This window comes from Brachyistius frenatus, unplaced genomic scaffold (assembly GCF_029030835.1).
Source record: "Brachyistius frenatus isolate BFR_SWC_R1_liver_20210118 unplaced genomic scaffold, ASM2903083v1 Contig_43, whole genome shotgun sequence".
Lineage (NCBI taxonomy): Eukaryota > Metazoa > Chordata > Actinopteri > Embiotocidae > Brachyistius > Brachyistius frenatus.
The window spans coordinates 2575540-2601916 of NW_027210642.1; the positions used below are offsets into that span (position 1 = coordinate 2575540).

Below are 26377 nucleotides of genomic sequence, written 5' to 3' on the forward strand. Positions count from 1 at the left end.
ATTCCCCACCAACACAAAAAGATAATCAAAACAAAAGTGACTGAAAGAACCTGTTTGTTTGTTTGTTTTTGTTTTTGAGACCGTCAATTTATTTTGCTGGATATTTCTAAATGTATGGTTCTTTGTGGCCTTTGCGTCATGCAGCGCAGTATCTGTTGCTCTGCTTTTGTATGTTAATTTGGCGTGACTTTGATTTTTAGCAGGTTTGATATTGGTTCTGCATCCATTTAACTTACTAAAAATTGCGTCTGAAGCCGTTTCCCCCCTCACTTTCACATATCCGTGTTAATTCCTCAGCGTCACTGTTATTTAATAATATGCGATGTCACTTTTGGGCGCTGTAGAAGCCTGTTACTCGAGTGTGTTCTACAGTCCGTGTATATAGCTTGTATAGATGGTAAATTTGCCTACCACACTGTACAGTGACATTTGGCATTAAGGTCCTATTTATTTCAGATTCTGTATGGCATGTGTTCAGATGACTTTTACTATCATACAACGGTTCGAGCCATTGTGTTACGATATCAAATTGTTTGTCAGAATTGTTTAAATAAAGATTGAGATGAATAAAATGCAGCGCAATTTGGGTGATATATTATAATTTTGTGAGGATTCTGTCAGATGATGAGGACGACTTGTTATTTTCCAAAGCCAACCTTCATATATCCATAAATCTGAAGCAAAAGCAAAAAAAAAAATTTTTTCTATTATCATTCTGCAGCTCATCAATAAATTAGTCTCCGTTACAGTCTTGGTAAAGGAAAGTTTTACTTCCACTGTTCTGTTCCTGATTTTATTTGCTTCTTTCCAACAAAGTCCAACATGGTCCACAAAATTTAAAGTCCTAATTTCTTCTCCATGGCCTCCTTTAATAGGTTCTTCTTTACCTATCAAAACAGATCAGTTTCAGTTTAATAACCAATCAACCATAAATCACGACGGCTCTTTTGTAGTTCAGGGATGTTGGTGCTGAAGCAGAAATGTCCTACCTTTCCAGAGGCAGTCAGAGGGTAGCTGTCTACAAACATCACGTAGTTTGGGATCTTGAAGTGAGAAATCTAAGGGGGGGGGGGGAGAAAAAAAAACGTTCACCGTGCTCGAAATATGTTGGGCTGTTAGCAGATTTATCCATCATCTCCTCTCACCTGGCCTTTGCAGAAAGCTCTTATCTCGTCCGCACCGGAGGTTTGGCCCAACTTCAGCCTGATGCAGGCACATATCTGCTCGCCCAGCCTCTCATCTTTCACTCCAACCACCTGGGAAGCAGAACACTTACCATGTAAACCTACCACCACACATTCTTCCTGTGACATCTCCATGGTGAGAAATATATTTTCATAGACAAAAAAAAAAGTAGTCCACACATTCCCACATCTGACTTCCATCTGCCTTGACGGTTGGCGAGAGCTGCCAGTTGGGCTGCTGTCAAGTTGGACACCTGCAGTGCATTTGTCACATGATATTAAAACCTCGCAGGATATATATATATATATATATATAGTGGGGGGAAATGTCATTTGGACCTCCCCACTGTCGATATCATGCTAAGGCCCTTGTACAAAATTATACCTTGATGGTGGATCTTTGCCATCAACTAGTGAGTAACTCTTTGCTGCCCTCTAATGGTTTTAAATCTCACCTGCACTTCCTGCACTTTCGGATGCCTGTAGAGAAATTCCTCTATCTCAGCAGGATAGATGTTCTCCCCTCCTCTGATGATCATGTCCTTTATGCGTCCTTCAATGTGGCAGTATCCCAGACTGTTCAGGCTGGCAGTGTCACTATATAGATTAAAAAAAAAATGTATACACAGCATTTCTGTTGCACAAACATGCCTGTGTATTTCCTCTCACATTCAGCATACAATGGACACTAAAAAGTCTAAATTCATCTTACCCAGTACTGTACCAACGGTCTGCGGAGAGAACCTCTCTGGTTTTCTCGGGTTCATCCCAGTACCCATGCATCACACAACTGCCTCTGATCATCAGCTCACCTGGGGCCCCCAGAGGGACAATCTGCCCTGTAGCAGGGTCCACCACTTTAGCCTGTAATTAAGACACACACGTGAACAGTATGCCGGAGTGTTATAGTGATGTGTACATTAATGTGTGTGTGTGTGTGACAAGGAAAAGCATACCTCAGTGTGACTCATGATACACCCCACAGTATTTATCTTCAGGTCCTCATTGTCTTGTGGGAATCCCAAAAATGTAACGGGACTATTTTCAGTGGTTCCATAACATACCTGTTAAAACATGATGGGAACATCAATCCATCTATCTTATCTATCCATCTATCCATCAGACTCCATTTGTATAGGCCTTTTCGTATAAATGCCATGTAACACAAAGTGTTAGACGTTAACACGCACCAACTTTCAGATCCCTGACACCTTTTTCCTTGAAGTTAGGCCGACACCATCACTTATTTGGGTTAGGGTTCCGGTTACAGCGTTAGACTTTCTTCCGAAATATATTTTTTTTAAAAGTCGTTTTTTTTGTTTGTTTTTTTTGCTTAAGCTTAAGTGTAGCGTGAAGAGGTAAGGAAATATATCTGCTCACCGTTATCTCTTTAATATTCATCTCTGTTTTCAGTTTCCTCACAATCTCAGGAGGACACGGAGAACCTGCCATGAGCCCTAAAACGCAGCAGCGAATGCAAAAAGGGTGCATTTAAAATACACGTTAAAATACAACAGTGCGTACAGATCGCGTCTTCTTACCAGCTTCGAGTGACGACAACTCGTACTTGTGCAAATCCTGTTGGCCAAGCATGTCAGTGAACATGGTGGGAGTGCCGTAGACCAAATTGCACCTCGAGTCAAAGAAAAGTACGACATGAATGGCAGTCAATGAAAGTGCATGTTACTATGCAGCTAGATGCCATGTACAATCGGTGACGATCGCCATACCTCTCACTCTGAATGGCCTCTAAATTGGCACAGCTGTTGTATCCTGTGGAAGGGAAGACCAGTGTGACACCGTGCACTGCCATACACATGCCTCCGAGCACGGAGCCAAAGCAGTGGTACAAGGGAACAGGCGCACACACTCGCACCTGAGGCTGGTGGAGAATTCACGAAATAAGGTTATTCGCGTTTCAGCGTTTTCTTCCAATCAAGAGACAAACGTGGACTTACTTTCCATCCATAACCCATCCGGAGACCCAGGAAGTATGCATTATTTACAATATTGTGGTGGGACAGAGTGGCTGCCTTCGGTCTCCCAGTGGTACCCTAACACAAAAAAAAAATGAACAGGCAAATACTTTTTGATCTGAATTTAATACAATACAATGCACGCGTTAAAAAAAAAAAAAAAAAAAAAAAAAGTGAAGTTAAAAGTTGTAATATTGAAGGTTACTGATGTGAACTGAATATTGATGGGATCGTCGAAGGACAGCTTGCTCTGCAGGTCCATCAGTTCTCTGCGGTGACGACCCTCCCCTGCTTGCATCACATCGTCAAGGTGGAGCATCCCTGGCTGTCTGCTATCGGTCACAATTACCATACGGAGGTCTGGCATCCTGGCAGACCCAAGACAGTATTTCTATATTACATCCTGAACAGCATCAATTATACATTGTGTTTTTGTTGTTGTTGTTGTTTTACATCTCTTTCACCCGTAACGACAATAGAATATATAAACGGTTTAAATCTGTCCTACAGCTCTGTCAAACCTGGAGCTTTTGATCATGCCTTCCGACATCGTGTTGATCTCCGGGCAGATCTCCCTCAGCATCTCACAAAACATCTGGCTTTTAAAGTTGGTAGGACACACCACTGCTTTACACTGGACCTGGACACAACGGATCTATTTGGTTATATATTACAAGGTTGGATGAGTTCAGTATGACATATGTGTATTGTCGGCACTCAGCCGTCTTCAAACGACGTGCTTTCATGTTTCACTTTGTTTCAGAAGTACAGCAGGAATGTGGTGAAGTGAGCAGGAATAACGCGATGCGGGCCGCATGGCTTACCTTCTGAAGAGCAAATTCCACTTCATTCACTTGAAAGGCTGGGTTCAATGACACCTGCGAGGATAACGACCGTTTCAAGTCAAATATAATCGCGCAGCCGTTGACCGTATTAAAGCGGCCACGGTGGCGAAACACACTTCCGGTTGAGCCCTACGCTAATCTTGAATGGGGATAAAAAAATTTAAAAAAACACACACACATAACCGCGCGGTTGTTCCAGACGTTACCTGACCGAGCGATTCCAATTATGATAGCGAAACAAACAATCGTGCGGGGGTTGCGACGGGGTACGGCTACTGCGGAGCCCGTTACCTGAGCACGTGTCAACACTGTTTTTGTAATGACTCTCACTGGCAGTAGGGGGAGACAATTGTTCCACAACTGCAGCTGTTTGCACAGATTGCTTACACAACCTCTTGCACGGCATACATTTCGGAGTCGTCACAGCAGGTAATGTACAGGTGTATTAATGATGGCTCAGTTCCATTGAGGGTCCAAGTAAGCCATGACAGTGAAATCAACATGCACAACAGCAGGATTTCCCCCTAGGTTGAATGCAGCCACCGTTATAACACCTGTGTTTTTCCCACAATGACATGTCAAAGTTTGTGCACCCAAAGGGTGATAACAGCACAGTTGCACAATAGCTCCCCTGAGGCCCTGGAAGGTTCAATGTCCGTCTCACTGGCACTTTACGTAGTGATTTTAAAGTTGTATACACGGCTCGTACACTGACCAGTATAATTCCAGCTTTGGCTGAGGCAAACTGGAAAAGGATCCACTCATAAATGTTTGGTCCCCAAACTCCCAGTCGATCGCCTCGCCTCAGGCCCAGAGCAAGCAGTCCTGCAGCCACCTTGTCTACCTGCACAAAATAATTAGACAATGTTTTACCAAGTGTAGTGCGTATTAACAGCATTATTTGATCAAAGTAAATCATTGAGACAGGAGGATTAACCATTTTTGTTTTCCTTTAACTTGGAGCTAAACTGATTTTTTTTTTTTTTCCCACTGCAGGTAAACTCATTGAACTCTTATTTATATAAGCCTTATGATTGTTTCGTATTTCTCTCAAAGACTGGACAAAAATGAAAGCAGAAGCTTTAAATGTGAGATGTACTTCTTGCTGAAACTGGGCAAAGGTCTTCCGGATGCCATCCTGCAGAAAGACCACAGCTTCACGGTCGGGCCAGCGTTGGACTGCGGCTTCCAGGCTCTGGCCTACAGTCAGAGGGAGCAGTGAGAAGGAGGAGGTGCCATGAACATAGCTGCTGGTCAGTGAGGGTTTTCCAGGGATATTGTCCACATGAAGAGACCTGCCATAGAAAAATATGTTTAAGGGTCACATATAGTGCATAACCGGTTTTAAAGATTCTTAAGATGATGGCCACAGAAAATTTCAATTTTTCTATTCCACAAAATGCATAAGCTGGTTTTATCAGCAAACTTGGAAGTCTAGTGAAAAGGACATATAAACATACATCATGCCAACACAATCAGGATCAGTCTGACTACCCAAGAAAAAAATCTGTCCATAAGCTGGATGCAAGAAAAATCTAAATTCTGAAGGTTGGACTTGGTACATTTCAAAATGAAAAAACAATCACTTCTGTACTAAATTTGTGAGCAACACAATGTCATTATTTGGCCTCAGAATCTGAAGCGTATAACTTACCGACAACCCTGGACCAAAATTCTGTTGCATAACGTCTTTCTGTGTTTGAATCCAACCACATATCTGAGACTGTGAACAGCAGACTTGCACAGTGAGGAAGAAATTAGCGCTGACATTACTCTCAAGTATCACACAGTCAATCTCTTTCAGCTTGAACTGAATAATGTAAATGTGGGTAGAAAAGACAGAGTCTTGTTAGCAAATGAGCTGGTTTACTGTGATTGGACTTCAAGGTAGTTTTGTTTAATCATTAACCTGTCTTTACTAGCTGAGAGATTAGAGCATATTTAACATTTGGACATGACACATTCGTGAGTTTAAATATAGTTTTAAACACAAAATTGTGTAAAATTAAAAAAAAAAACAGAATGCAATGATTTGCAAATCATGTGAATTTAATGTTGTTATTGTTTTTATTGAAAACAGACCTAAGACAAAAAAAGACTGCAAAAATTATGTAATGCTAAAAAAAAAAACACCTTTTGAAAAATCTCACAATAAATTAGGTTAATTGGCAACAGGTCAGTAACATTATTGGGTGTAAACGCAGTCTCACTAAAGAAAGACTATGTGGAACAATCTGAGAATAACGTTCCTCAATGTAAAATTGCTAGAATTTGGGGATTTCATCATTGATAGTATAACATCCTTCAAAGATTCAGAGACTCTGGAGAAATCTCTGTATGCAAGGGACAAAGCTGAAAACAAAACTAGGATGGCCAAGGTCGTCAGGCCCTCAGGCGGCACTGCATTAAAAACAGATGCAAATCTGTTGTCAAAATCATTGCCTGGGCTCAAAAACACTTCTGAAAAACATTGTTTGTGAACACAGTTCATCGCTGCATTCACAAATTCAGATTAAAACGCTATCATGCAAAGAACAAACCATTTAAAAACATGATCCAGAAGTGCTGCCACCTTCTCTGGGCCCGAGCTCATTTAAGATGGACTGAGACAAAGTGGAAAACTGCCCAGTGGTCTGACAAATAAAGATTTTGGGGAAATCATGAACGCTGCGTCCTCCAGGCGAAAGAGGAGAGGGACCACCCAGCATATCAGCGCACAATTCAAAAGCCAGCACCCATCATGGTAGAGGGATGCATTATTGCGCATGCTGAACGATATATACATGTACAGTATACATGTTTTGGCGCAGCATATGTTGCCATCCAGACTATGTAATTTTTGGGGAAGGCCTTGCTTATTTCAGCAAAACAATGCCAAACCGCATTCTCCATGTATTGAAACAGCTTGGCTCCGCAGTAGTAGAGTCCAGGTGCTAAACTGGCCTGCCTACAATCCAGACCTATCACCCATTGAAAACATTTGGCACATGATGAAAAGAAAAACATGACAAAGGAGACCCCAAACTGTTGAGCAGCTGAAATCGTATGTCAGGCAAGAATGGGACAACATTTCACTTTCAAAACTTCAGAAACTTGTTCCTCCGTTCTCAAACGTTTACAGAGTGTTGTTAAAAGAAGAGGTGATGCACTACAGTGGTAAAATATTCCCCTGTCCCAAATGTTTTTGTCCCCCTCCAATGCCTCCTTTAATTTTGTTCTTTTTGACCTAGAAAAATAGATCAGTTTCAGGTCAAACCAACCATAAATCCCGGCAATTCTTTAAAGTTCAGGGATGTTGGTGCTAAATCACAAATGTCATACCTTTCTAGAGACAGTCAGAGGGTAGCTGTCTCCAAAGATCACACAGTGTGGGATCTCAAAGTGAGAAATCGAAAGGAAAAAAAAAAAAAAAAACATCACTGCACAAACTGTTACAATTGCGCTCAAATTCTGAGTATTTCCATCTCCTCTCATCTGGCCTTTGCAGAAAGCTGTTATCTCCTCCGTACTGGAGGTTTGTCCCTCCTTCAGCCGGATGCAGGCACACACCTGTTCGACCAGCCTCTCATCTTTTACTCCAACCACCTGGGAAACAGAACACAATTTAAATTTACCACCACAGATGATTACTGTGACATCTCCATGGTGAGAAATATATTCTCATAGACAAAAAAAAACAACCAGTTTGAACTACTGTTCCCACATAGAAACAAAATTACACCTTGATGGTGGATCTTTGCCAGATACTCGTCAGTAATTCTTTGCTGCCCTCTAATGGTTTTAAATCTCACCTGCACTTCCTGCACTTTGGGATGCTTGTAGAGGAATTCCTCTATCTCAGCTGGATAGAAGTTCACCTCATGATCATGTCCTTTATGCGTCCTTCAATGCGGCAGTATCCCAGACTGTTCAGGCTGGCAGTGTCACTATATAGATTAAAAAAAAAGTATACACAGCATTTCTGTTGCACAAACATGCCTGTGTATTTCCTCTCACATTCAGTATACAATGGACACTAAAAAGTCCACATTCATCTTACCCAGTACTGTACCAACGGTCTGCGGAGAGAACCTCTCTGGTTTTCTCAGGTTCATCCCAGTACCCATGCATCACACAACTGCCTCTGCTCGTCCGCTCACCTGGGGCCCCCAGAGGGACAATCTGCTCTCTAGCAGGGTCCACCACTTTAGCCTGTAATTAAGACACACACGTGAACAGTATGCCGGAGTATTATGGTGATGTGTACATTAACGTGTGTGTGACAAAGAAAAGCATACCTCACCCCATCCTTGTTGTCTTTTGGGAATCTCAAAAATGTAACATATCCGTGACATATCCGTTAAAACATGACGTGCACATGTTCCTATATGCTGGCGTCTTCTCTTATAGCTCTATTTGAAGAGGTACGGAAAATGTATCCGCTCACCGTTATCTCTTTCATATTCATGTCTGTTTTCAGTTTTCTCATAATCTCAGAGGACACGGAGAACCTCCCATGAGCCCTATATTACAGCAGCAAATACCAAGAGGTGCCTGACACATTAAAATATGTTGGCTAAACGTTACACCAAATTCAACAGTACATACTGTTAGTAATCTATAAATTAAAAAAAAAAATACTGTATATATATATATATATATGTGTGTATGATATGTGCACATTAAAATAAATTACATTTAATTTGTACACATGTACCAAGTTGTATGCTCTGTATTTACCAAATTTGTGTAGAGACCTTAACAGGGTCTGATCTTTATGGTGTAACTTGGTAGTAACTTTTCTTTGGCAAACTAGTGAGATGCTTTATTGTGGAGGAGTTATGGAAATGCAATGTGTTTAACATAGTGTTGACAGAGCTTCATTAACAGTGAGGCTGCATTAGAGGTGGATCGTAATTCTGCATGTTCACGGCATGACTCTGCAACTAATCCATCCACGTTGCAAAGCTCTATTGTTTTTCAAAATCTTATTTTTTCCTGATCTTCTGCTCTTCTTTCCACAGCTGGACAAATTCAGGAACATGATTCCCTTTGACCAGATGAAAGTTGAAGACCTGAATGAAACTTTCCCAGAAACAAAACTAGACAAAGATAAACAATCTTATTGACCACACAAACCCATCGCTGAGCTGTGAATGTAGAAAACTGTCTTGATTCCATCGGCTGTATCTTCCACTGAACAGAGGCTGCACAGTGTGTGTATAAAAGGCTTATTTTGTCCACTCAGGAGCTTATTGAATGACAGAATTTCTTCTTCGACAGTAAGAGCTGTATGAACAAAAGAAAAAAGGGAAATAAACATGATTTGTTTCTTCTTAATCAGACTTGATTAATTTCTCAAAGTAAATTCTGAAAAAAACTCTCTTGTTGTTTGTGGTCAGTAAGACGTGTTAAAGGTCAACTGTGTTCACAGGCCCATTATAAACAACCTCACAGATCCCTCACAGGCAAACAACTGTTGTTTTATTACAGGATTTCTTCTCAGGCGTCATGAACTAAACTTGATCTATGGGACTGTGTTTTCTTTCTGAATTTGGTATGAAATGTCTTCCAACACTCGCTGAAAATCCAACCCTTGTGGACACACTGATGGGTATTTAAGAACACACTTGGCCAAAGTATACGGTTTCCTTCCTCGGTTGGGTCAGTGTTGTCTTTGGGAACCCACAGTGTGTTGTCAGTTTTCTGAATCAGCAGGGCATTCTCATCTTTGTATATTTACCCACCTAGCTAGGAACAGCCTCACACACTTGAATTAATGCCTTATTATATCAACACACACTGTACACTGTACATTAAACAGATTCAAGTCATCCATCAGTGTGTGGACAGCATTTCTACGGAACAAATGATCATCCAGCTCTTTCAGTATGCAGTGTCAGTCTTGTTCAGGCTTTGTTATGACTACAGCATAAATCTATGTTTCACCACAGCTGGAAATGTGAACGCTCTCTCTGGGATTGGAGCGAGACTTTAAACATAAAGCCTGCTTTCTGTGCTCTCACTGCACTGTTATTATGGCTTTGGTTTGTGGGCTAACACTGCACATGACTCCGTCCATCGGTGCAGATTTAATGGTGATAAGTAAAGGAATGCACCCCAGCCTCAACATTGTCTTTGGGATTCACTGAGCAGTTGTGGCACAATACAACAATTCGCTGGTGCAAGACACTTTCACCCTGCAGGAGGCAGCAACTCACTGAGAAAGAGCAACCAGATGTGCCCATCTCTGCATACATTACTGTGGATGCATGAAATCATGCTTGCTGCCTTCGAATCTGCACTGACACTGAAGTGCAAAACACCAAACACAAAAAAATGTATATATAAAAAAAAAAAAAAAAATAAAAATCAAAAGTTGCAGTCCTGCAGTGCAAAACAAATAAAAAAAGAAAATGCAAAAACGCCCAAAACCTTAGTTGTGAGGTGAAGATGCAACATTCAAGAATATGAACCCAGAGCTCAACAACAACAACAAAAAAGCCACAAGAACAAGCAGTCTTGAAATGCAAATGCAGCAAAAAATTCTACTCCATCAGCATTGGCATAGTTTCCAGAGGACTTGGAATAGGAAGAGTTGCTGATGTAGCCAAACCTAATATTAGAGATAGACTTAGCTAACATGTCTAATTTAAATTTGGGTATTATTTAATTTCTTGACTACATTTCTCTTATCAATTAGTCAGACTGCCTACTGTGGCTGGGCCAGGCCTTTGCACTTCAAGACCACAAGTTTTTGTGTATTTCACTCCAGTCATACGAATCTATTATTTGAGTCATTTCTATAAAATAGACAAAAAGCTTTGGTCAAAGCATAAGAAACTACCAGGTGAATTTGTGTTAATTTTCTTATAGATTCATTCCAGACATGTTTTAAGATCATGATGTATATGAAATACTCGAGTTTGAATAATCATTTGTGTGTGATATGGTTCACCAAACCTTTTGTTATCTTGTATAAATCCCCAAAATGACGCCAACTCCCTCTCACTCATTAAAATGTCCAGAATTTATGAATATGCAAACACATTTTTATTACTAAAGTTTAACTGCTGGACACAAGATGTCTCATACTTCATGTAAAATCCATTCTCGGTGTTTCTGAACTGGAGGTTTCAAGTTTCCGCTTCAACTGTAAATCGAAGTGAACCGGGATTGGCCTGCAAGCATGATTTGTTCTGTCACAAATCATGCTTATAGACCCACCCCTTAAAAATCCGATTTTCAACGAGCACAGAGAAACTATCCGTCTTCAGCACTTCAGCAGATGAATGTCATCAACATTTTGCACAGTGAATTTCAGACATCCAGATGTAGGAACAAGAAGACCAAAAAAAACATTCCTTCACAGTGAACATCAGGATGATAGTATATCCTTGATAAAACTCAAAAGTATAAAATATAAGTAACATTAACGTTTAAGAATTGCAGAAATAACTAAAGAGGGTGTGGAGGTGTAGCAAAAATTAAAATCTTTCAGCCAGCTTCACATTTTTCAGCAGGGCGAAGCAAAAATTGCACTGGTCAGCACGCTGCAAGGCTCCTATGCCCTCAGCGCCACTCTCCCTCTGATTTCTCCATTTAGACATGCTATGCATTCCACAGAGGAGTGGCGATAATCCCCTGAAAATCTACACATTATGTCATACTGATGAACACTCGTCTCTTCAGTCTAGCTACTGGATAAACTTTGACGGGACTGTGGTGCCATCTGTACATGCAGCTCCATAGCTGCTTTCTCAAGGATCTACTTGAAAGTGCGACTTTGAAATAAACAGGTTGAAAACAACTTGAGAAAGTGGAGTAAACGATTTAAAAAGGGTTGGACTCAGAGGGGATCAAATAAATATTCTCGATAGTGAATTTATTTCTCGTATTTGTTGACTTGCTGATCAAAAATACTGCTTTTAAGCCTGTGATTTGTTCTCAAACACTTAAAAACAAAGTTAGACCTTAGTTTTTAACTGTGTGCCTTGGTGGATTAATCATTTAGGTTGGCCTTTGACGTTTTGCGGCACAAGCAGGTTGAGAGCCATATAACAGGTTCCTCAACTGGTATTACGGGTCAGTGGCTGTCACCTGTGCGAAGCTACCATGTGAAAGAGCTATGGGAGTGCGTGACCCCCTACAGCTCTACTTTCCCTTGCCTCAGCCATTCTTTTCCCAGCTGACCGTTCAGCTGTTGCCAACACTTGTCTACTTGATAACTGTTGCCTGCAGCTCAGAACTCAGCACTCTGTTTTACAACCAGTAATGATTTTAATGAAATCCCTCTGCAGCTGTTTGGCATGTAACCCAGGAGAAATCTTTTTTTTTTAGGATGTAAAGCGGGAAGTTAATTTTAATCTTTTCAAATCCAACAAACCATTAGCAAGAAATTTCTGTTGAATCTATGTTTGACACTGGGCATGTGCTGCACTGTGAGGTGGCGTCTGACAAGCCTTAAATTCCTTTGATTCTATTCAGCTTTGCTGTTGGTGTAGATTTCCACTTAACTTATCTTTTACATCTTTTATTGATTTTTTTTGTTTCCAGACTTGACCCACAAGGCAAACAATTTTGGTACTTTGACTATATCATACTGCTAAATCAATCAACAAAAATGTAAGTGCAACACGTTTGTTTTGCTCCCATTTTTCATTCATGGAAGTAAAACACCTAAGACTTCTTTTATGCACCAAAATTTCTCTCAAAATTAGTTCACAAATTTGTTAAAATCTGTGTTAGGGAGCACTCTACCTTTGCCAAGATAATCTACCCATCAGACAGGTGTGACACAACAAGTCCCTGAATAACCAGAATTATTACTGGTCAAGACTGGTCATAATAAAAGGCTGCTCTAAAATGTACAGTTTTAACGTGAATTTATTTCTTTTTTATTAGACATAATTGCACATATGGCTGCATGCATTTTTATGTAGGCATTTTTAACCAGCTGTTTAATCAGCATCTTGTTGTGCCACATGTCAGGTGGATAAATTAATCTAGACAGTCAAAGTGCTCACTAATACGGATCTTAATACATTTGTGAGAAATAAACCTTTTGTTTGCATAGAGGAAGTCTTAAACATTTCACTTCAACTTATGGAGTGAAAAAGAAAGCTGTTGCGCTTCTATATTTACATACATTTATGTCAAGTTGACCTTAAATCGTGTTTAATTCAGGGACTGTCTAGTTGACATTGGAAACAGTAATGTTTACAAATTAAACAGAAGAAGGATGCATCTATTCGCTCCTTTACGCTGCCCTCACCCCTCAAGAATCGATCCATCATTCTCTGTCCCAAAAGCAAACAACTCACATCCGCTCCTGTGTGAAAATCTAAGTGTTGGCTTCCTACCTATCCATCACACAAACTATTATGCTCCTCATTAAGACATCCATCAAACGTCACATGTTCAATTACGCCATCTATCACGCTCCAAACTTGCCCTGCCATTGGCTGATGATCTGTGTCACCCCACAATGCCCAAAAATGTGTGTTTCCTTTGGAGGCTAGGGGCCACGGCCTCGTCTACTCCAGATTGCAATAGCTGAATTTAGACAGGAACCTTTTTTTTTTTTTTCTCCTCCCATTCATAGGCCAAGACCCAGGTCAGAGATCAAAAGGGGTTGGCCCAGTTGCCAAGGAGGAGGCAAGCAACAAGGCAAAGCCACTGGTGCTCATTGGACTGTGCAAACAGCAGAGCTGCCTCTCTGACCGAGCGTCTGACAGGCCTGAGAGGAATGGGGCCTGTGCACAGATTGTATTATCACAATCAGACAAGAAGCAAGTGTTGATGAATGACAGGTTGTATAGAGAGCACAACAAGACGGCCATTCAACACCAAGAAGTCAAGATAGGTGCAGTGACAGGATGAGCTTTTGTTATTGTGATTTGAGAATATTTCTGTAGTCTTAAAAAAATGTATTGTATCATTTAGAAAAAAAAACTGATTAGAATATCAATAAATATAAAATCAGTTTAAACTTCATACTGAAATCAAGAATTTGACTTTTTACTTGTGTTTGGGATCCTCGAGGAGAGTTTCATCAACTTTCTACAGACCGGCTATCACCGTGGCACGGTGACATCATGAGAAAGTTGCACCCCTGTTGACGAGGCCTGCTGTTGCCATGGGGCCGCTGGAAATGGCACCGCGGATCCCAGTAAATGAAGGTTGTTGGGGGAGGGGATGTAAGGCAAGTAAATAAAAGCGCCATTTGCTGCATGTTTACTCGACGTCTTCCGAGCCAAATTCTGCTCCGTTATTGGGGTGCTGAGCATTTTGGGGGGCGACCGATGGCTCCTTGTAGCAGGACCTCTCTCACACACACACACACACACACACACACACACACACACACACACACACACACACACACACACACACACACACACACACACACACACACACACACACAAAATCTAGAGGACATTGGTGTGTTTGCTGAACGACGAGAGCATCCCGACTCTGCCTCTGGGAGCCATGTGAGCTGACAACCCCAGCAAACATTCACTCATTGAGAAAGAGGACGACATGGGACAAAAGGAAGAAGGAGGCAGTCTTGTCAGAGCAAACTGCAGCACCAAATCACCATTCACAAACAGAAATAATTAGACATAATGCAGACATCAGCCAAAGAGAGAGCAATCTACATGATAAAGCTTTTGCAGTGTCGTGTCTTCTATCACACACATGAACTCTATTTTTGTCTGCAGACTTTGGCGAGCGCTACTGTATATTTTTGACTGGATGAGATCCCAAACGTCCCAGCCAACTTCGAGATAGAGTGAAATGTCTTGACAGGCGACCATCAGCCAAAACTAACTAGCCCTCATCTCCAAGCCATCTGATGAAGACAGTGTCTGGTTTAGTTCATGTACCCATTTACTCTGCTGGAGCACACAATTCTCCGATCCTCTTTGATACTTGATATTGAGACATGCAGGCCCATGCTGTGACCCCGCAATTGCATGTTGCCGGAGACACCCAACACCCAACACCCCACTCCTTAATCCTGCTCGGCCCGCTCTGCAGCGGGAGGCGGGGCAAAGGAGGCGACTGCAAGACATTTTATGAGTGGGAAACTCACGAGCCACTGGGGATTAATGAGCATTCTGGGAGGCGCTTTGGTGGCTGGTTGACCCTCACTTTCTGATGTGTTCATCTCTATCTGTCTTGAATTGGGAAGAAAATCCCAAAACACAGAACACAACAAAACTGAGTTATTTCACCAGATAGACAACTTTGAAAAGAGTGGCCTCAAAGTACAACTTTGATGCAACTAAAGTCGGTTTACCTGTGACCACTGTAACAAAAGTGGGAACACATGGCATTTCTACTTAAAGCTGACTGCATTCAAGGTTGTAAAATAACCTGTGAAGACCGCAGTTTTATCAGTTTGGGCTGCAATATGGCTCCACGTGGAAAGAAGCTCCTTTAACACGTACGAAACCAGTGAGGCTGAAAGATGATGGGAAAGGAGCAGCAGTAGGCTACTGAACATAAGTTGAAACACAGTTGCAGCATTGATTGGGATGCTGAAGAAGAACCACATCACCATTAACAGAAGGCACAGTGGTCATCTTCAAAAAATGACAGCATGCACAGTTTGCTATTTATGCAATACAATGCATTGAAAAACAGACCGATTTTGATTAGACATAAGGATTATCTTTTGAAAATGTTGTTTCAGTGACTGCTCAGGCAGTGCGAATGACATTGCATGAAATCAAACTTTACAGTTAATGTCCAAGAAGAAAACCATTGCTCACAAAGATTAAACTTTGCCAGGAAGACGAAAGGGAGAAGATGGAAGGAAGCTTGATGAATATTGGCAGCACAATTTTTGGTCAGACGAAACCAAAATAAAGTCGTTTGGATCAGATGAGGTCCAACATGTTCGGCGTGGACCCGGCCAGGAGGGCGACCACAGTGACTGCACAGTGAATTTTCCAACATGGCGAACATCGCACTGTAATCCCACTGGGCAAACAATCACGTTTTTAAAGAAGATTAGTAACAAGTGATTGACACGGCCTAGTTTGTCCCCTGACCTGAAGACCACACCAATGGAGTATCTTTTAATCTTGATTAGCCGGAATCAAGAGAGTCTCTGTGTAGTCTTCAGGTCAGGGGACAAACTGAAATATTAAAAAAACAATCTTAGCTATGTAAGGACTACACTTGAGAGATGTCATGGCCGCATTGTGTCAGACTGGAGGTATGAGGACTGCAGCTGCGGAGTGAGTTGTGGCTCAGTGTGGGTGGCGGCTATCTGGCTGCTGGGGCGGTGTGTTTATGTGTGCTGGGGTTAGGGCCACGCGCACACTGCAGGCATACTCTCTAACACACACACACACACACACACACACACACACACACACACACACACACACACACACACACACACACACACACACACACACACACACACAAAGAAAACCACAGAGACTCTATTGATTCCGGCTAATCAAGGCAGCGGCGTGGTGGGGGGAGGCTGCACACGCATGTGTGTGTGAAGTCAACACATTCCCCACATTCCGGCACTTCCCAAAGAGGCATAAAATATTAGCCACTGCACTCCGCTCGGAGACCTCTCCTCGCTGCTGGGGTTCTCCTGCTCTTTAACTCCACTGCCCTTCTTTCTGCCAAGTGACCGTGCACTTTGCAGTCGCTGCAGTTTTCAACAGTATTTTTTCTTTTCTTTTCGTTTTTTTCCCCTTCCTCTTTTTTTTTTTTTAATTCCACCCACGAGATGACTATGCAGTGACTTCTGGCTGAATCACACAGACAGAACAAAGACTCCACATATTTACGTCTGATTTAGACTGATCCTTCTCAACTGGTAATACAGCAACATCTGACCTCGCCCATGAAGTTTCAACCCATTGCATGTGTAACAGATTGGTTAAATGAACACCCTTTTGTCGCTAGAGCCAAATCCATCTGAAGACGTGCTGAGATGTACTTTATAAAACGTGTGACACAGACACACATTTTTGGCTCCTAAAATAAACAATGTCACTGTGTCTCTTTTTAAAGGATATTGATCATGTGGTTTATATTGTTGATAACTTTAGTGTCCCCGGCAAGAGGCCAACTGATTATTAGTTAGAGCTTTCTTGCAGTAAGGAGTGTCTACTAATGCTTTATTGTCAAGTCTTCACTAGTAAAACAGGGCTAAGTTATCACACAGTCATGCTTGATTTAGCCCTTTCGGAGTGACGTTAGTGCTGCAATAATACCTGATTTTATTATCAATTAATCTGCCACTTTTTTTCTTATTTAATCAATTATTTGTTTGGATCATAAAACGTCAGAAATCTGTGAAGAATGTGCACCAGTGTTTTTATCAAACCTTTTATTTTGTGCCAAAGTCAGTCCAAAAGTCAAATATATTCAATTTACTAGAGTTGAAAAGAATACAAAAAAAATGTAATACTCCGAATGCTTAAACAATAAAATGACTTCAATAATTAATACAAAAAAAATCTGCTGATTAATTTTCTGTCAATTAACTAATTATTCAAACTTTATTGTTACAGCTGTGGTGAAAATGGAAGCTTATAAGAGCCGCAGGATGAATGCTGCTCCTGTTGACACCTACTGAAAAATGAGATACAGAAACAGCTTGGTCGGGAAGAGTTTCTATGCATTGGAAAAGATGGAGTATAGAGTTCACTGTTAACATTTTGGACATTAATGCTCATATTCATTGTGTGCGTGGTAGACTCACCTGAACACTTTGTGCATCTGTTGCTGTGGTGCAAGTAGAACCAAGCTGATTGGCCAGAGAGGAAATAAAGAGGTAGCTCTGACAACCAGGACAGCTGGACCAGTGCAACCCAAGCAGCCAAGCAATGCCCACTGACCCTCCTCTTCCTCCTACTCCTCCACCTCCACGGCTCCTGGTCTTTAAAGACAGAGCAAAAAGGTTCGCAGTTAGGCATCGTTACCATAGAAACTCTGTTTGCATTTCCCACTGAGCAATTCCAGGACCTCTGGCTTTCAGCTGGAATTCAGACAGTCGATTGAATGCACAGGGTTGTCTGGAAAAGCCATTGTCAATGTGGGGCAACTAACTGAAAGACATTCTAGGTGCATTTCCGTTTAAGTGAAAAGGCAGACAAAAAGAGCTCTGGCCATGAACTGGATGTCATCTTAACAGGCCTGGCTCGCAGGCTGAATCATCTGGTGCAGCACAGCCGAGCGCTCCAATAACCTGATTGGTTCCTTGTGTTTCATTTGAGGTGATGAAAATGAAAAGGCCTTCGTTTAAACAGGGAGCTCGAGCAGAATCGTGCATGCCAATCAAAACTAGGAGCGTGGTTGGGGAGTGCTACTTTATGCTGCATGCCCGGTCACAGGGCTGCATTCAGGTCTGTCTTCAGTCCTCTCTCTCATACGAGGCTGCTGCGCTGGAACAAAGAGGCCTTTCACATTGACCTTGACACACGGCCACCCCATCACCACAGGAACCAACGCAGAGGAATCCACCCTAACTCTCAGATATCAATCTCTCTGTACGCCTGGCAGACAGTCCCAGCTCAAGGCTAATGCACATCATGTGACAGTGTTTTTATTCCAATAGAAAATACAGAAAGAATCCCTCAGCTCTACTATAAATATTACACTACCTAATAGTATTGTTTCAAAATAAATCAGATTTAATATAATTATTGGCCGTCTCCAATGACGTTTTATTACTTTCTAAATTAAGCATTCGGTTCCTAAAATCTAAAAAGATAAAAATAAAAATGGAAGATTCTCAAAGCTGAAGGTGATGTCCTTAAATGTCCTGTTTTGTCTGACCGACCGTCTAAAACCCAAATAATTATTGAAACAATAAAAAGTTAATTAGTTATCTGTTGATCTTATGATTGTTTCAGCTCTAATCTGTTTTAAAACTCAAAAATCTATTATACACTGTCCCAAGTCCCAAGTCAAGATACAGATGGCTTGCTAGAGTTAAAATGTGGCTACTGGAGTTTCAATTGATTATCAATTTTCCATGTTAACACCACAAACATGACCATGTGCAAGGGAATAAAAGCTTTTATTCTCAAGGGCAAAAAAAAATTATTGTTTGTTTTTTTTCTTTCTTTTTTTTTTTTTTTTTACAATTGTACAGCCTGAACAAAAAAACAAAAAAACAAGAATTCAGGCATGAAATTGCAAATAATTTTTTAAACAAAATAAGAGGCTTTCACTTTTTACATTTCTGTCATAAGAAATAAATTCAGAACTGTACATCAAGCTTTTTACAAAGCACGCAGAGCTTCAACATGTACAATATTCATTCACATTTTATACACACAAAAACAAAAACAAAAAAAACAAAAAAAGGGGTCTGCTACATTTAAAACCTTGCAGCTCCTCGTGTGCGAGAGAGGCGGTCCGAACACATTCCACGTTGCATCACGTTCAAGTGCGGCTAGTATGCTGCTTGGCAACATTCAGGAGCTCCAGCCGTTGTCTCCGGAGATTAACGAGGCAGCAGGAGAGGAGAGAGAGGCTCCACCGCTGGGTCAGTCTGTAAGTCTCTGTCTCTCCTCAGCATGAACACTTGGTTCAGCTCTCCTCCCCCACTCCGTGAGGACTCGTTCTATGTCCAAGTAACCGGGTTAGTACGTGTCCACATGACAGGGGTTGGTCCCCTGTTGCTGCGCCTCGTGATACAAGCGCAGGAAGTCCTTGTAGCGCGGGGCGCAGCCCATCCAGGCCTCCCCGAACCTCACCGCCCCAGTGAATAGGAACTCTCCCTCACCGAACCTCACCCCACACTGGAGAGGCATCTTGATGTGGCCAGTCCACCTCCGTACCCTCACACCCCCAGATGCAAAGACCTGGGTCTTCTGCCTGTAGAGACGACTGATCTCCACAGTGACAGACGAGTGCTCCTCTTCCTGCTCCACCTTTGTGATGCTACCTCGTGCCACTGGAAAGAAAAGAAAGAAAGAAAGAAAAAAAAAAAAGCAGAAAATGAGATTCAGAGACGGGTAGCAGCTATTTTTCATGCAACACAGACGGGTGTTTCCATTGGACGTTTCTGCCCACCACACAGCAGGAGGAAGCCTATAATTCTTCTGTAACTTACCAAAGTCGTTGGTGCAGACTGCTAGAAGCATCTCGGCATCACTGCAGGGCTGACAGGGCGCTAAGAGGAAATAAAGAAAGAGGTCCAACGAGTTTAGAGAAGGAAATTGACAGAGAACTACAAACAGAAACAGATTTATTTGGCAGTCCTGATCATATAGCACGATACAAATCTTGTTGACAGGTCCACAACTTTCCAGCTAAGTACCTCTTTACACAAATACACAACTGAGGCAGGGCCAGCAATGTTTGAGTGTGTGTGTTCTTTACACATAAACACAGACAATTAGGCTGACAGTAATTTCCATCTCAATAAATGATGATTTATTTACAAACAGCAGAGCGGGACTCGGCAGCCATGAGCTGGGATTTTCAGCAGAGGTGAGCAGGCATGCTGCTGATAGTAAAAAGTAGTCAATCTTTATGGCATTCAATGAATGTGCATGCCCGGGTGTGTGCTTAATTCTCGCGGGGGCTGTTAGGTCAGCTTCACCGCCACAATGGGAACCCTTTTGACGCTCCATGACAAACAGGCACCAGATGAAAAGGACGAAGGAGAGCAGCGAGACGAGGAGAGGCTACGTCTCTGACCTGAGCCCTGCTCGCACTCCAGCAGCCTTGCTGCGACTCAAACTCAAACTATTACATCGAGTAAAGTTCTTAAAAGCCTTAAAAGTGAAGTCATTTTAGAGAGAAGGCAAATAAAGTTCAATATTTCATGCACATCCCACAGTGCGCTCTAATAACTAGAGAGGAAATCATTAAGGGTAAAAAAAAAAAAAAAAAAGTGATGTAAATGAAACGGCCTGGACAAAGTGCCCGAGGCAACGTTTCAACTCTGACTGCAGAGCAGCTACTCAGCCTGCCCACCTCCAGACGGCTTTATAGCAGGAGAAAGGGCCCCAAATGAGAGCAGTCAAGTCAATAATTAGTTGACTCAGGTGGTCCTATGCCTGGCCTGACCAGAAAGCCTTTATTAGCCCTCGACCTGCTGCGGTTTTTACTCTGCGGCAGAGTGACACTCAGGAGCAGGTGGGGAGAGGAGGAAGAGGAGGAGGAGGAGAAGTGGGGGCAGAGGGAGGAGGAGTGTCCAGTCAGCAGTGGGTTGAGGGTGGAGGAGGATTGGTTGTCTATCCAGAGGAGGAATGGTTAAAAGTGTTAACTCAGGTGCATCGGCTGCACCGGAAACCACCCTGCTTTACATGACTTGTCATAAATCTTAAGCATGATAATTGTTCCTGTAAAGAAATGATGCATTTCTAGGGGGAAAATGTGCCGACTGTCAGCCTTAAGTCGAACACTTGTTGCTTAAAAAAAAAAAAAAAAAAAAGGAGATATGTGCCTTCCATCATCTTTAAGATCACAGCTTTTTTTTTTTTTTTTTTTTTTTAAGCCGGCTTGTCTAAAGTTAAAGGTACAGGGGTAAGGGCTGTTTAAGGTCAGCTCGTGTAGCAACACCAGTCGCAGCTACATCGCTAAAGAGAGATCAGGGGTCAAACAGCCACAAGCTCGGATGGCTTCGGAACAGCTGGAGCGCCAGGAGACTTCAGAGAGGCCGACCTCGCCCGGAGCCCGGAGCAGAGTGCAAGCTCACTTTGAAGTGAGCCCGCGTGCTGCCACAGCATCAGGCGGCGCAGCGAGCCGAGGCCTAAACCCGGGAGGCTTTTCTTTTTTTCCCCCCCGTACTTTCTTCCAAAGCAAAGCCGAGCAGAAGGCTCACATGTAAGACATGAAACAGAACCACAGGAATGGGCCGAGAGCCGAGTCAGCATCTCTCCGGCCCCGTGCACATGCAGCGCCACTCTGATCAGAACCACTTCACAGGAGCAGCGAGGGATGAGGGATGGGAGGAGCGATGAAGGAGTCCTCCCTGCAACATCTGGGCCCAGATGCATTCCACGGTAATGGAGCACAACTTTGCTAATGCCGCTCAGCACAGACGAAAACCACTTCAAACAACCAGGAAGAGAGAGGGAAAATATATGAAGGGGAGAGGAAGGAAAAAGGATAAATACTCAAATGATAAATAGACAAGAAAGAAATTAAGAGGTAGGAAATAGTTAAGACTGAGGGCTAGGAGAGGGGGAAATAATTTAAGTGAGCTGAAAGGGAGGCCGAGGGAGTGACAGCAAGAAACGAAGGAGTGGAGGAAGGAGGGGGGGTGGGGGGGGGGGAAGGGTGAATAAGCCTATATGCTCCTAGAAGTTCCTCCCAACATCTGGTTGGAGATACATTCCAGCTTGATGGTGAGCAACTCAATCCCAGCACAGCGGGTCAGAGAGAAGAGGAAGGGAGAGGAAAGAAGCAAGGCAGAAAAAAATAAAAAAAAAATAAAAGAAGATGAAAAGAAGCAAAAGGAGCAATCAATCCACCATTGCAGCCTTCAGATGACACGAGACCAATGTCTTTGTGAATCATCCCAGTGCTATCTCAGGCCACATTACAGCACCAGATTATACTGCAGGGCTGAGCCGAGCACACTCATGTGGTCAAAACAGCTTCACCCCTCTACGTTTAACCCTCTCTCTCTCCCCCTCTCTCTCTCTCTGCTGTGCCAGATAGTGACGCAGGATGTGGATATGCGAGCCCAGAGAGCCATAAAAACAGACCTGGGCCTGATACTGCTCATATTTTGCTTTCGGTGGAAAAAAAAAAAAAACAACAAAAAAAAACCCACAGTCGCTTGCACAGTTGCACAGCTTGAAAATGTTTCAGGTTTGGCAGGTACGCAGTGTGAAAATAGATGGCTGTTTTTCAGTGGAGGCCCTCTGCTTGGCGGTGCCCCTCCACACACAAGCCATCCAAAAAAAGAAAAACAATTAAAGCCTGCAGCTCAGTATTCTCTGGTCCAGTTAAGCGTGAACGGTTGTGAAATGAGCTGAGAGGCGATATCAACATTTCATCCTAAAAAACACACCGTTTCACAAAGGCTTCACATTTTGATGTTTTAATACTCGGGAGTGAGAATTTGACGAGGAATATATTTTTCCAAAACCGTAATGTAGAGACAATGCTGCTAGAAAAATAGACTTTGGCTTTAGTATTTGCAGTGTGCTGGAGCAAATGCTGACTTTCCTACTATTAAAGTCCAACTTAATAAAAGTTTCCACCAGTAGATGGCTGCATTTAGTGTGCAGCACACACCACAGAGACAAAGCACAAAGGAACTCAGTTCTGGGGGGAATCAATCAAAGGCAAGTCTGCAGACCTTCACCAGGGACACCAAGATAAAAAAAAAAAAAAAAAAAAAATACAAGACAACTATCTGCAGGTTTATCGCTAATATTGTGACACAGATTCACAGAAGCAGAGATGCGCCTTACCGCTAAGAGAGCGTGCCTCTGCTACGAGCCTGTCGCTGACCAGCTCGTACTGGAACGCCGTAATCCGCCGGCTGATGTCCAAGTGCGGGATGGCCTCGATGAAGAGCGCCCCCTCCTGAATGCTGAAGCAGTGCACCTTGCCCTGAGCCTGGTCCTGCTCGCGCAGCAATAACCGCAGCTTGCCATTGCGGTCCAGGTAGATGTTCGTGCCACTGGAGTCCGTGGAGGTTTTGATGCAAACCGAGAGCCGAGCGGCAGCGGGGGAGACCGTGTTGGGTCGGAGGTTGACGATGATGGCCCCCGTGGGATAGAGCCACTCCAGAGAGCCTTGTGAGCAACGTAGGTACACCTGCTCCACATCCCTGGCGTGGCCTTCGTGGGTCAGACCACTAGAAGAAAAGAGAAGGTGAGAAGTCAGAAAACATGAACCATGGTACAATAAAAGTGGTAAAAGCGTACAACTACAGAGGCTAATAATGTGAACGCTTTTATATGGAAGAGGTGTTTTTTTCAAAACTCATGATGAACCTTTTTTTTTTTGGTCCCGACACAGCATTAAGATTATTATTTTCTGGTCATTTATAGACTGAATTAACTGACCAAGGTGAGGACCTCTGGCAGACTTGCGAGAACATTGGACCACATTCCTCCTAAAGCATTAAGGCCGTGCGCAAGACTGGCTGCATGACCAGTCACGAGCCGGAGCAGCCAAACTGACCTCAGCTCCAACACACACTCCCCATACCACATTGTTCCACCCAGAGCTTTGGCAAAACGCACCACTGGCAGCCTGCCTTTGGGAAGAGTTTGGAGGCAGAAATGGATGAATGGAGGGACACAGGGGCTTCTGGGCAGACAACAGCGGCAACAGTAGCCGGGCCCGCTGCATGCAAGTGCAAATGCAGGTCACGCACCGAACCTCCCCTTGCTTTCAAGCCACCAAAGAGACTGGAAGAGACTTGTCCGGGCAGCACTTCGGACTCTGGCGCCAGCGTGACCAAACGACTCCCTCCAAAACTTAATGCCTGGTCAGGGTTTGAAAACTCCAGTGTGTCAGTCATTCTGTGGCAAAGCCAGAGGCAGGAAGCCATCAGCAGTCTACCAGCGTGCGCATGCCAAGCTAGTGGTTTGACTCTGAAGGAGGAGGAGGAACGCCCAGTTTCCTGAAAATGAGATGCTGAAATTCAAATTTGCCGTAGATCTAAAGTAAGCCGTGGCACATGCTGAGCATATGCAGCAGAAGCCCCATAACCAGACTCCCCTCAACACGCCTCTAATTAAGTCCTTTCTAACTTCATCACTTCTGCATGCAATTAAAGGAGATTAGTAAAGAGTCTCACTAATGAACAACAGATTATTTGGTGGAAAGCTCAAAGTATTGCCTCCTGAGTGGAGGATGAAAATCAAAACCACACTATTGGGAGGCACAGATCTCAAGTGCAAAACAGAATTTCAGCAGATGTTTGATGGGAGGTGAAACCTCCCAGTATAGAAAATATTTCAAAAAACATAAACCTGAGGGTCAAAAATGTAAGGCTGTGAGATCTGCACACACAGTGAGGATTTTTTTTTTTTTAAATTTTATGCATAACGTTAATTTTGAGACGAAAGCAAGAACTAATGTCAAGTTTACAACATCTGAAAAATAAAAGATTGGATGTAATCAGTAATGATTCAATGTCGGTTATAACGTTGTACTTAAAAGTTCATACTTCTTTTTTTTTTTAAACAATAGGCGAGACTTTTATGTTTTTCTCCTTAGCAGCCGAAGTCACATCTCAAAATTATTTAACCAGTCATTCATAAATCCAACACAACCCCAATCACACGTGTCTCCGAAACAACTTAAACTCGTCACGAATTTAACGCAGCTTAAAATTTACGTCGGACAGTTTTTGTTGTTGTTGTTGTTTAATTGCGGCCAAAACTTTGTGATAATTTGCGTCTTTTTGCCGTTTGACTGCGCTAACTTGGCACGCATCAGCGCGGCGGCGTCCTGAGTTTCGGTCCCAGTCATTCCAGGTCGCCGCCAGGCTGCAGCTCAATTTACGTTCACATTTACTCGCATTACTGCGGATTTCATTTTTTGCATTTTAAATCTGGCATTTAATAAAAAAAAAAAAAATCCGTGAGTCTTACCTGCCCTTCCAGCTGCACTGGTCGCTTGAGTACTGGCAGAAAGAAATCCGGCAGAGAAGGAGAAGAGGCAGCAGGGAGGCCAGCATCGGGGTGAGCATGTTTATCTCGCCTCACTTTGCCTCCTTTCGAGCGAAACTGTGATCGAGTCCACCGCCGTCTCTCCAGCTACATGGCGTTTCCATGTGCCCCGGGTCCGCTCCGTGTGCTTCCCCCCGGGGTTTCTGCTTATATTTTGTCGGGAGGTTCAGATGAATATGGGCGCTTTTTTTTTTCTTCTTCTTCTTTTTTTTTTTTCCACCTCTCAGAATTGGTCCAAGCGCTCGGAGCTTGACAAGCCCTCCGTAAAATGTGCAGTGAGTTCAGCTCCGACTCTGCTCCAACAGCCCTGATTGCTCTCCACGTCACACCCGATACGCAGCAGTTCAACGCGTATGCTGCGTTCACGTACTCTGCTGCGGCTCCGATCCGACAGCTTCGCAGTGTAACGTTCTCCTCGTGTAGCGTCACGGTGCTTTTGGAGTACAGGAAATTGATTGGAGTACTTTGTTGTACGCGAGTAAAGTGGCACAACTTCAAAGAATACCAAATAACAACAATGTTGTAGTTGCGTGATAGCAAACGGAATGCATATCAGCTAATTAACAGAGTATTAATAAATACATCAAACATCGATTTACATCGTGACAAGGGAGGAAAATTACCAGTTGACCCATGATACGCAAATATAGCAATACCTAAGTCACAATAAATAAATTATTGCTATTTTAAACATTTTGCAATATGCTGTGTAATGTTATAACTTATATTACGATATGTTGTAATGTATT

The 26377-nt window shown here is 42.8% G+C and overlaps 2 protein-coding genes and 1 long non-coding RNA gene across 3 annotated transcripts; 1 reads left to right on the top strand and 2 right to left on the bottom strand.

Moving 5' to 3' along the window:
* Positions 1-66: 66 nt before the first annotated feature.
* LOC138623411 (medium-chain acyl-CoA ligase ACSF2, mitochondrial-like) lies at positions 67-5839 on the bottom strand. Its single transcript, XM_069702927.1, has 16 exons — positions 5660-5839; positions 5105-5300; positions 4721-4849; positions 3985-4038; positions 3682-3800; positions 3366-3528; positions 3143-3238; positions 2915-3066; positions 2726-2817; positions 2565-2641; positions 2141-2248; positions 1897-2048; positions 1640-1781; positions 1146-1256; positions 990-1058; positions 67-887 (listed from the first exon to the last, which is right to left on the bottom strand). The coding sequence occupies exons 1-16, from the start codon at positions 5773-5775 to the stop codon at positions 837-839; spliced, it is 1827 nt and encodes a 608-aa protein (XP_069559028.1). The 5' UTR covers positions 5776-5839; the 3' UTR covers positions 67-836.
* LOC138623415 (uncharacterized) lies at positions 5081-9281 on the top strand. The gene is made up of 3 exons (XR_011311078.1): positions 5081-5258; positions 8465-8534; positions 9009-9281. It is a non-coding gene; the product is annotated as an uncharacterized lncRNA (long non-coding RNA).
* Positions 9282-19032: 9751 nt separating this feature from the next.
* On the bottom strand, positions 19033-25969 carry metrnla (meteorin like, glial cell differentiation regulator a). The gene is made up of 4 exons (XM_069702930.1): positions 25551-25969; positions 23412-23800; positions 20090-20149; positions 19033-19930 (listed from the first exon to the last, which is right to left on the bottom strand). The coding sequence occupies exons 1-4, from the start codon at positions 25646-25648 to the stop codon at positions 19617-19619; spliced, it is 861 nt and encodes a 286-aa protein (XP_069559031.1). The 5' UTR covers positions 25649-25969; the 3' UTR covers positions 19033-19616.
* Between the last annotated feature and the right edge of the window lie 408 nt (positions 25970-26377).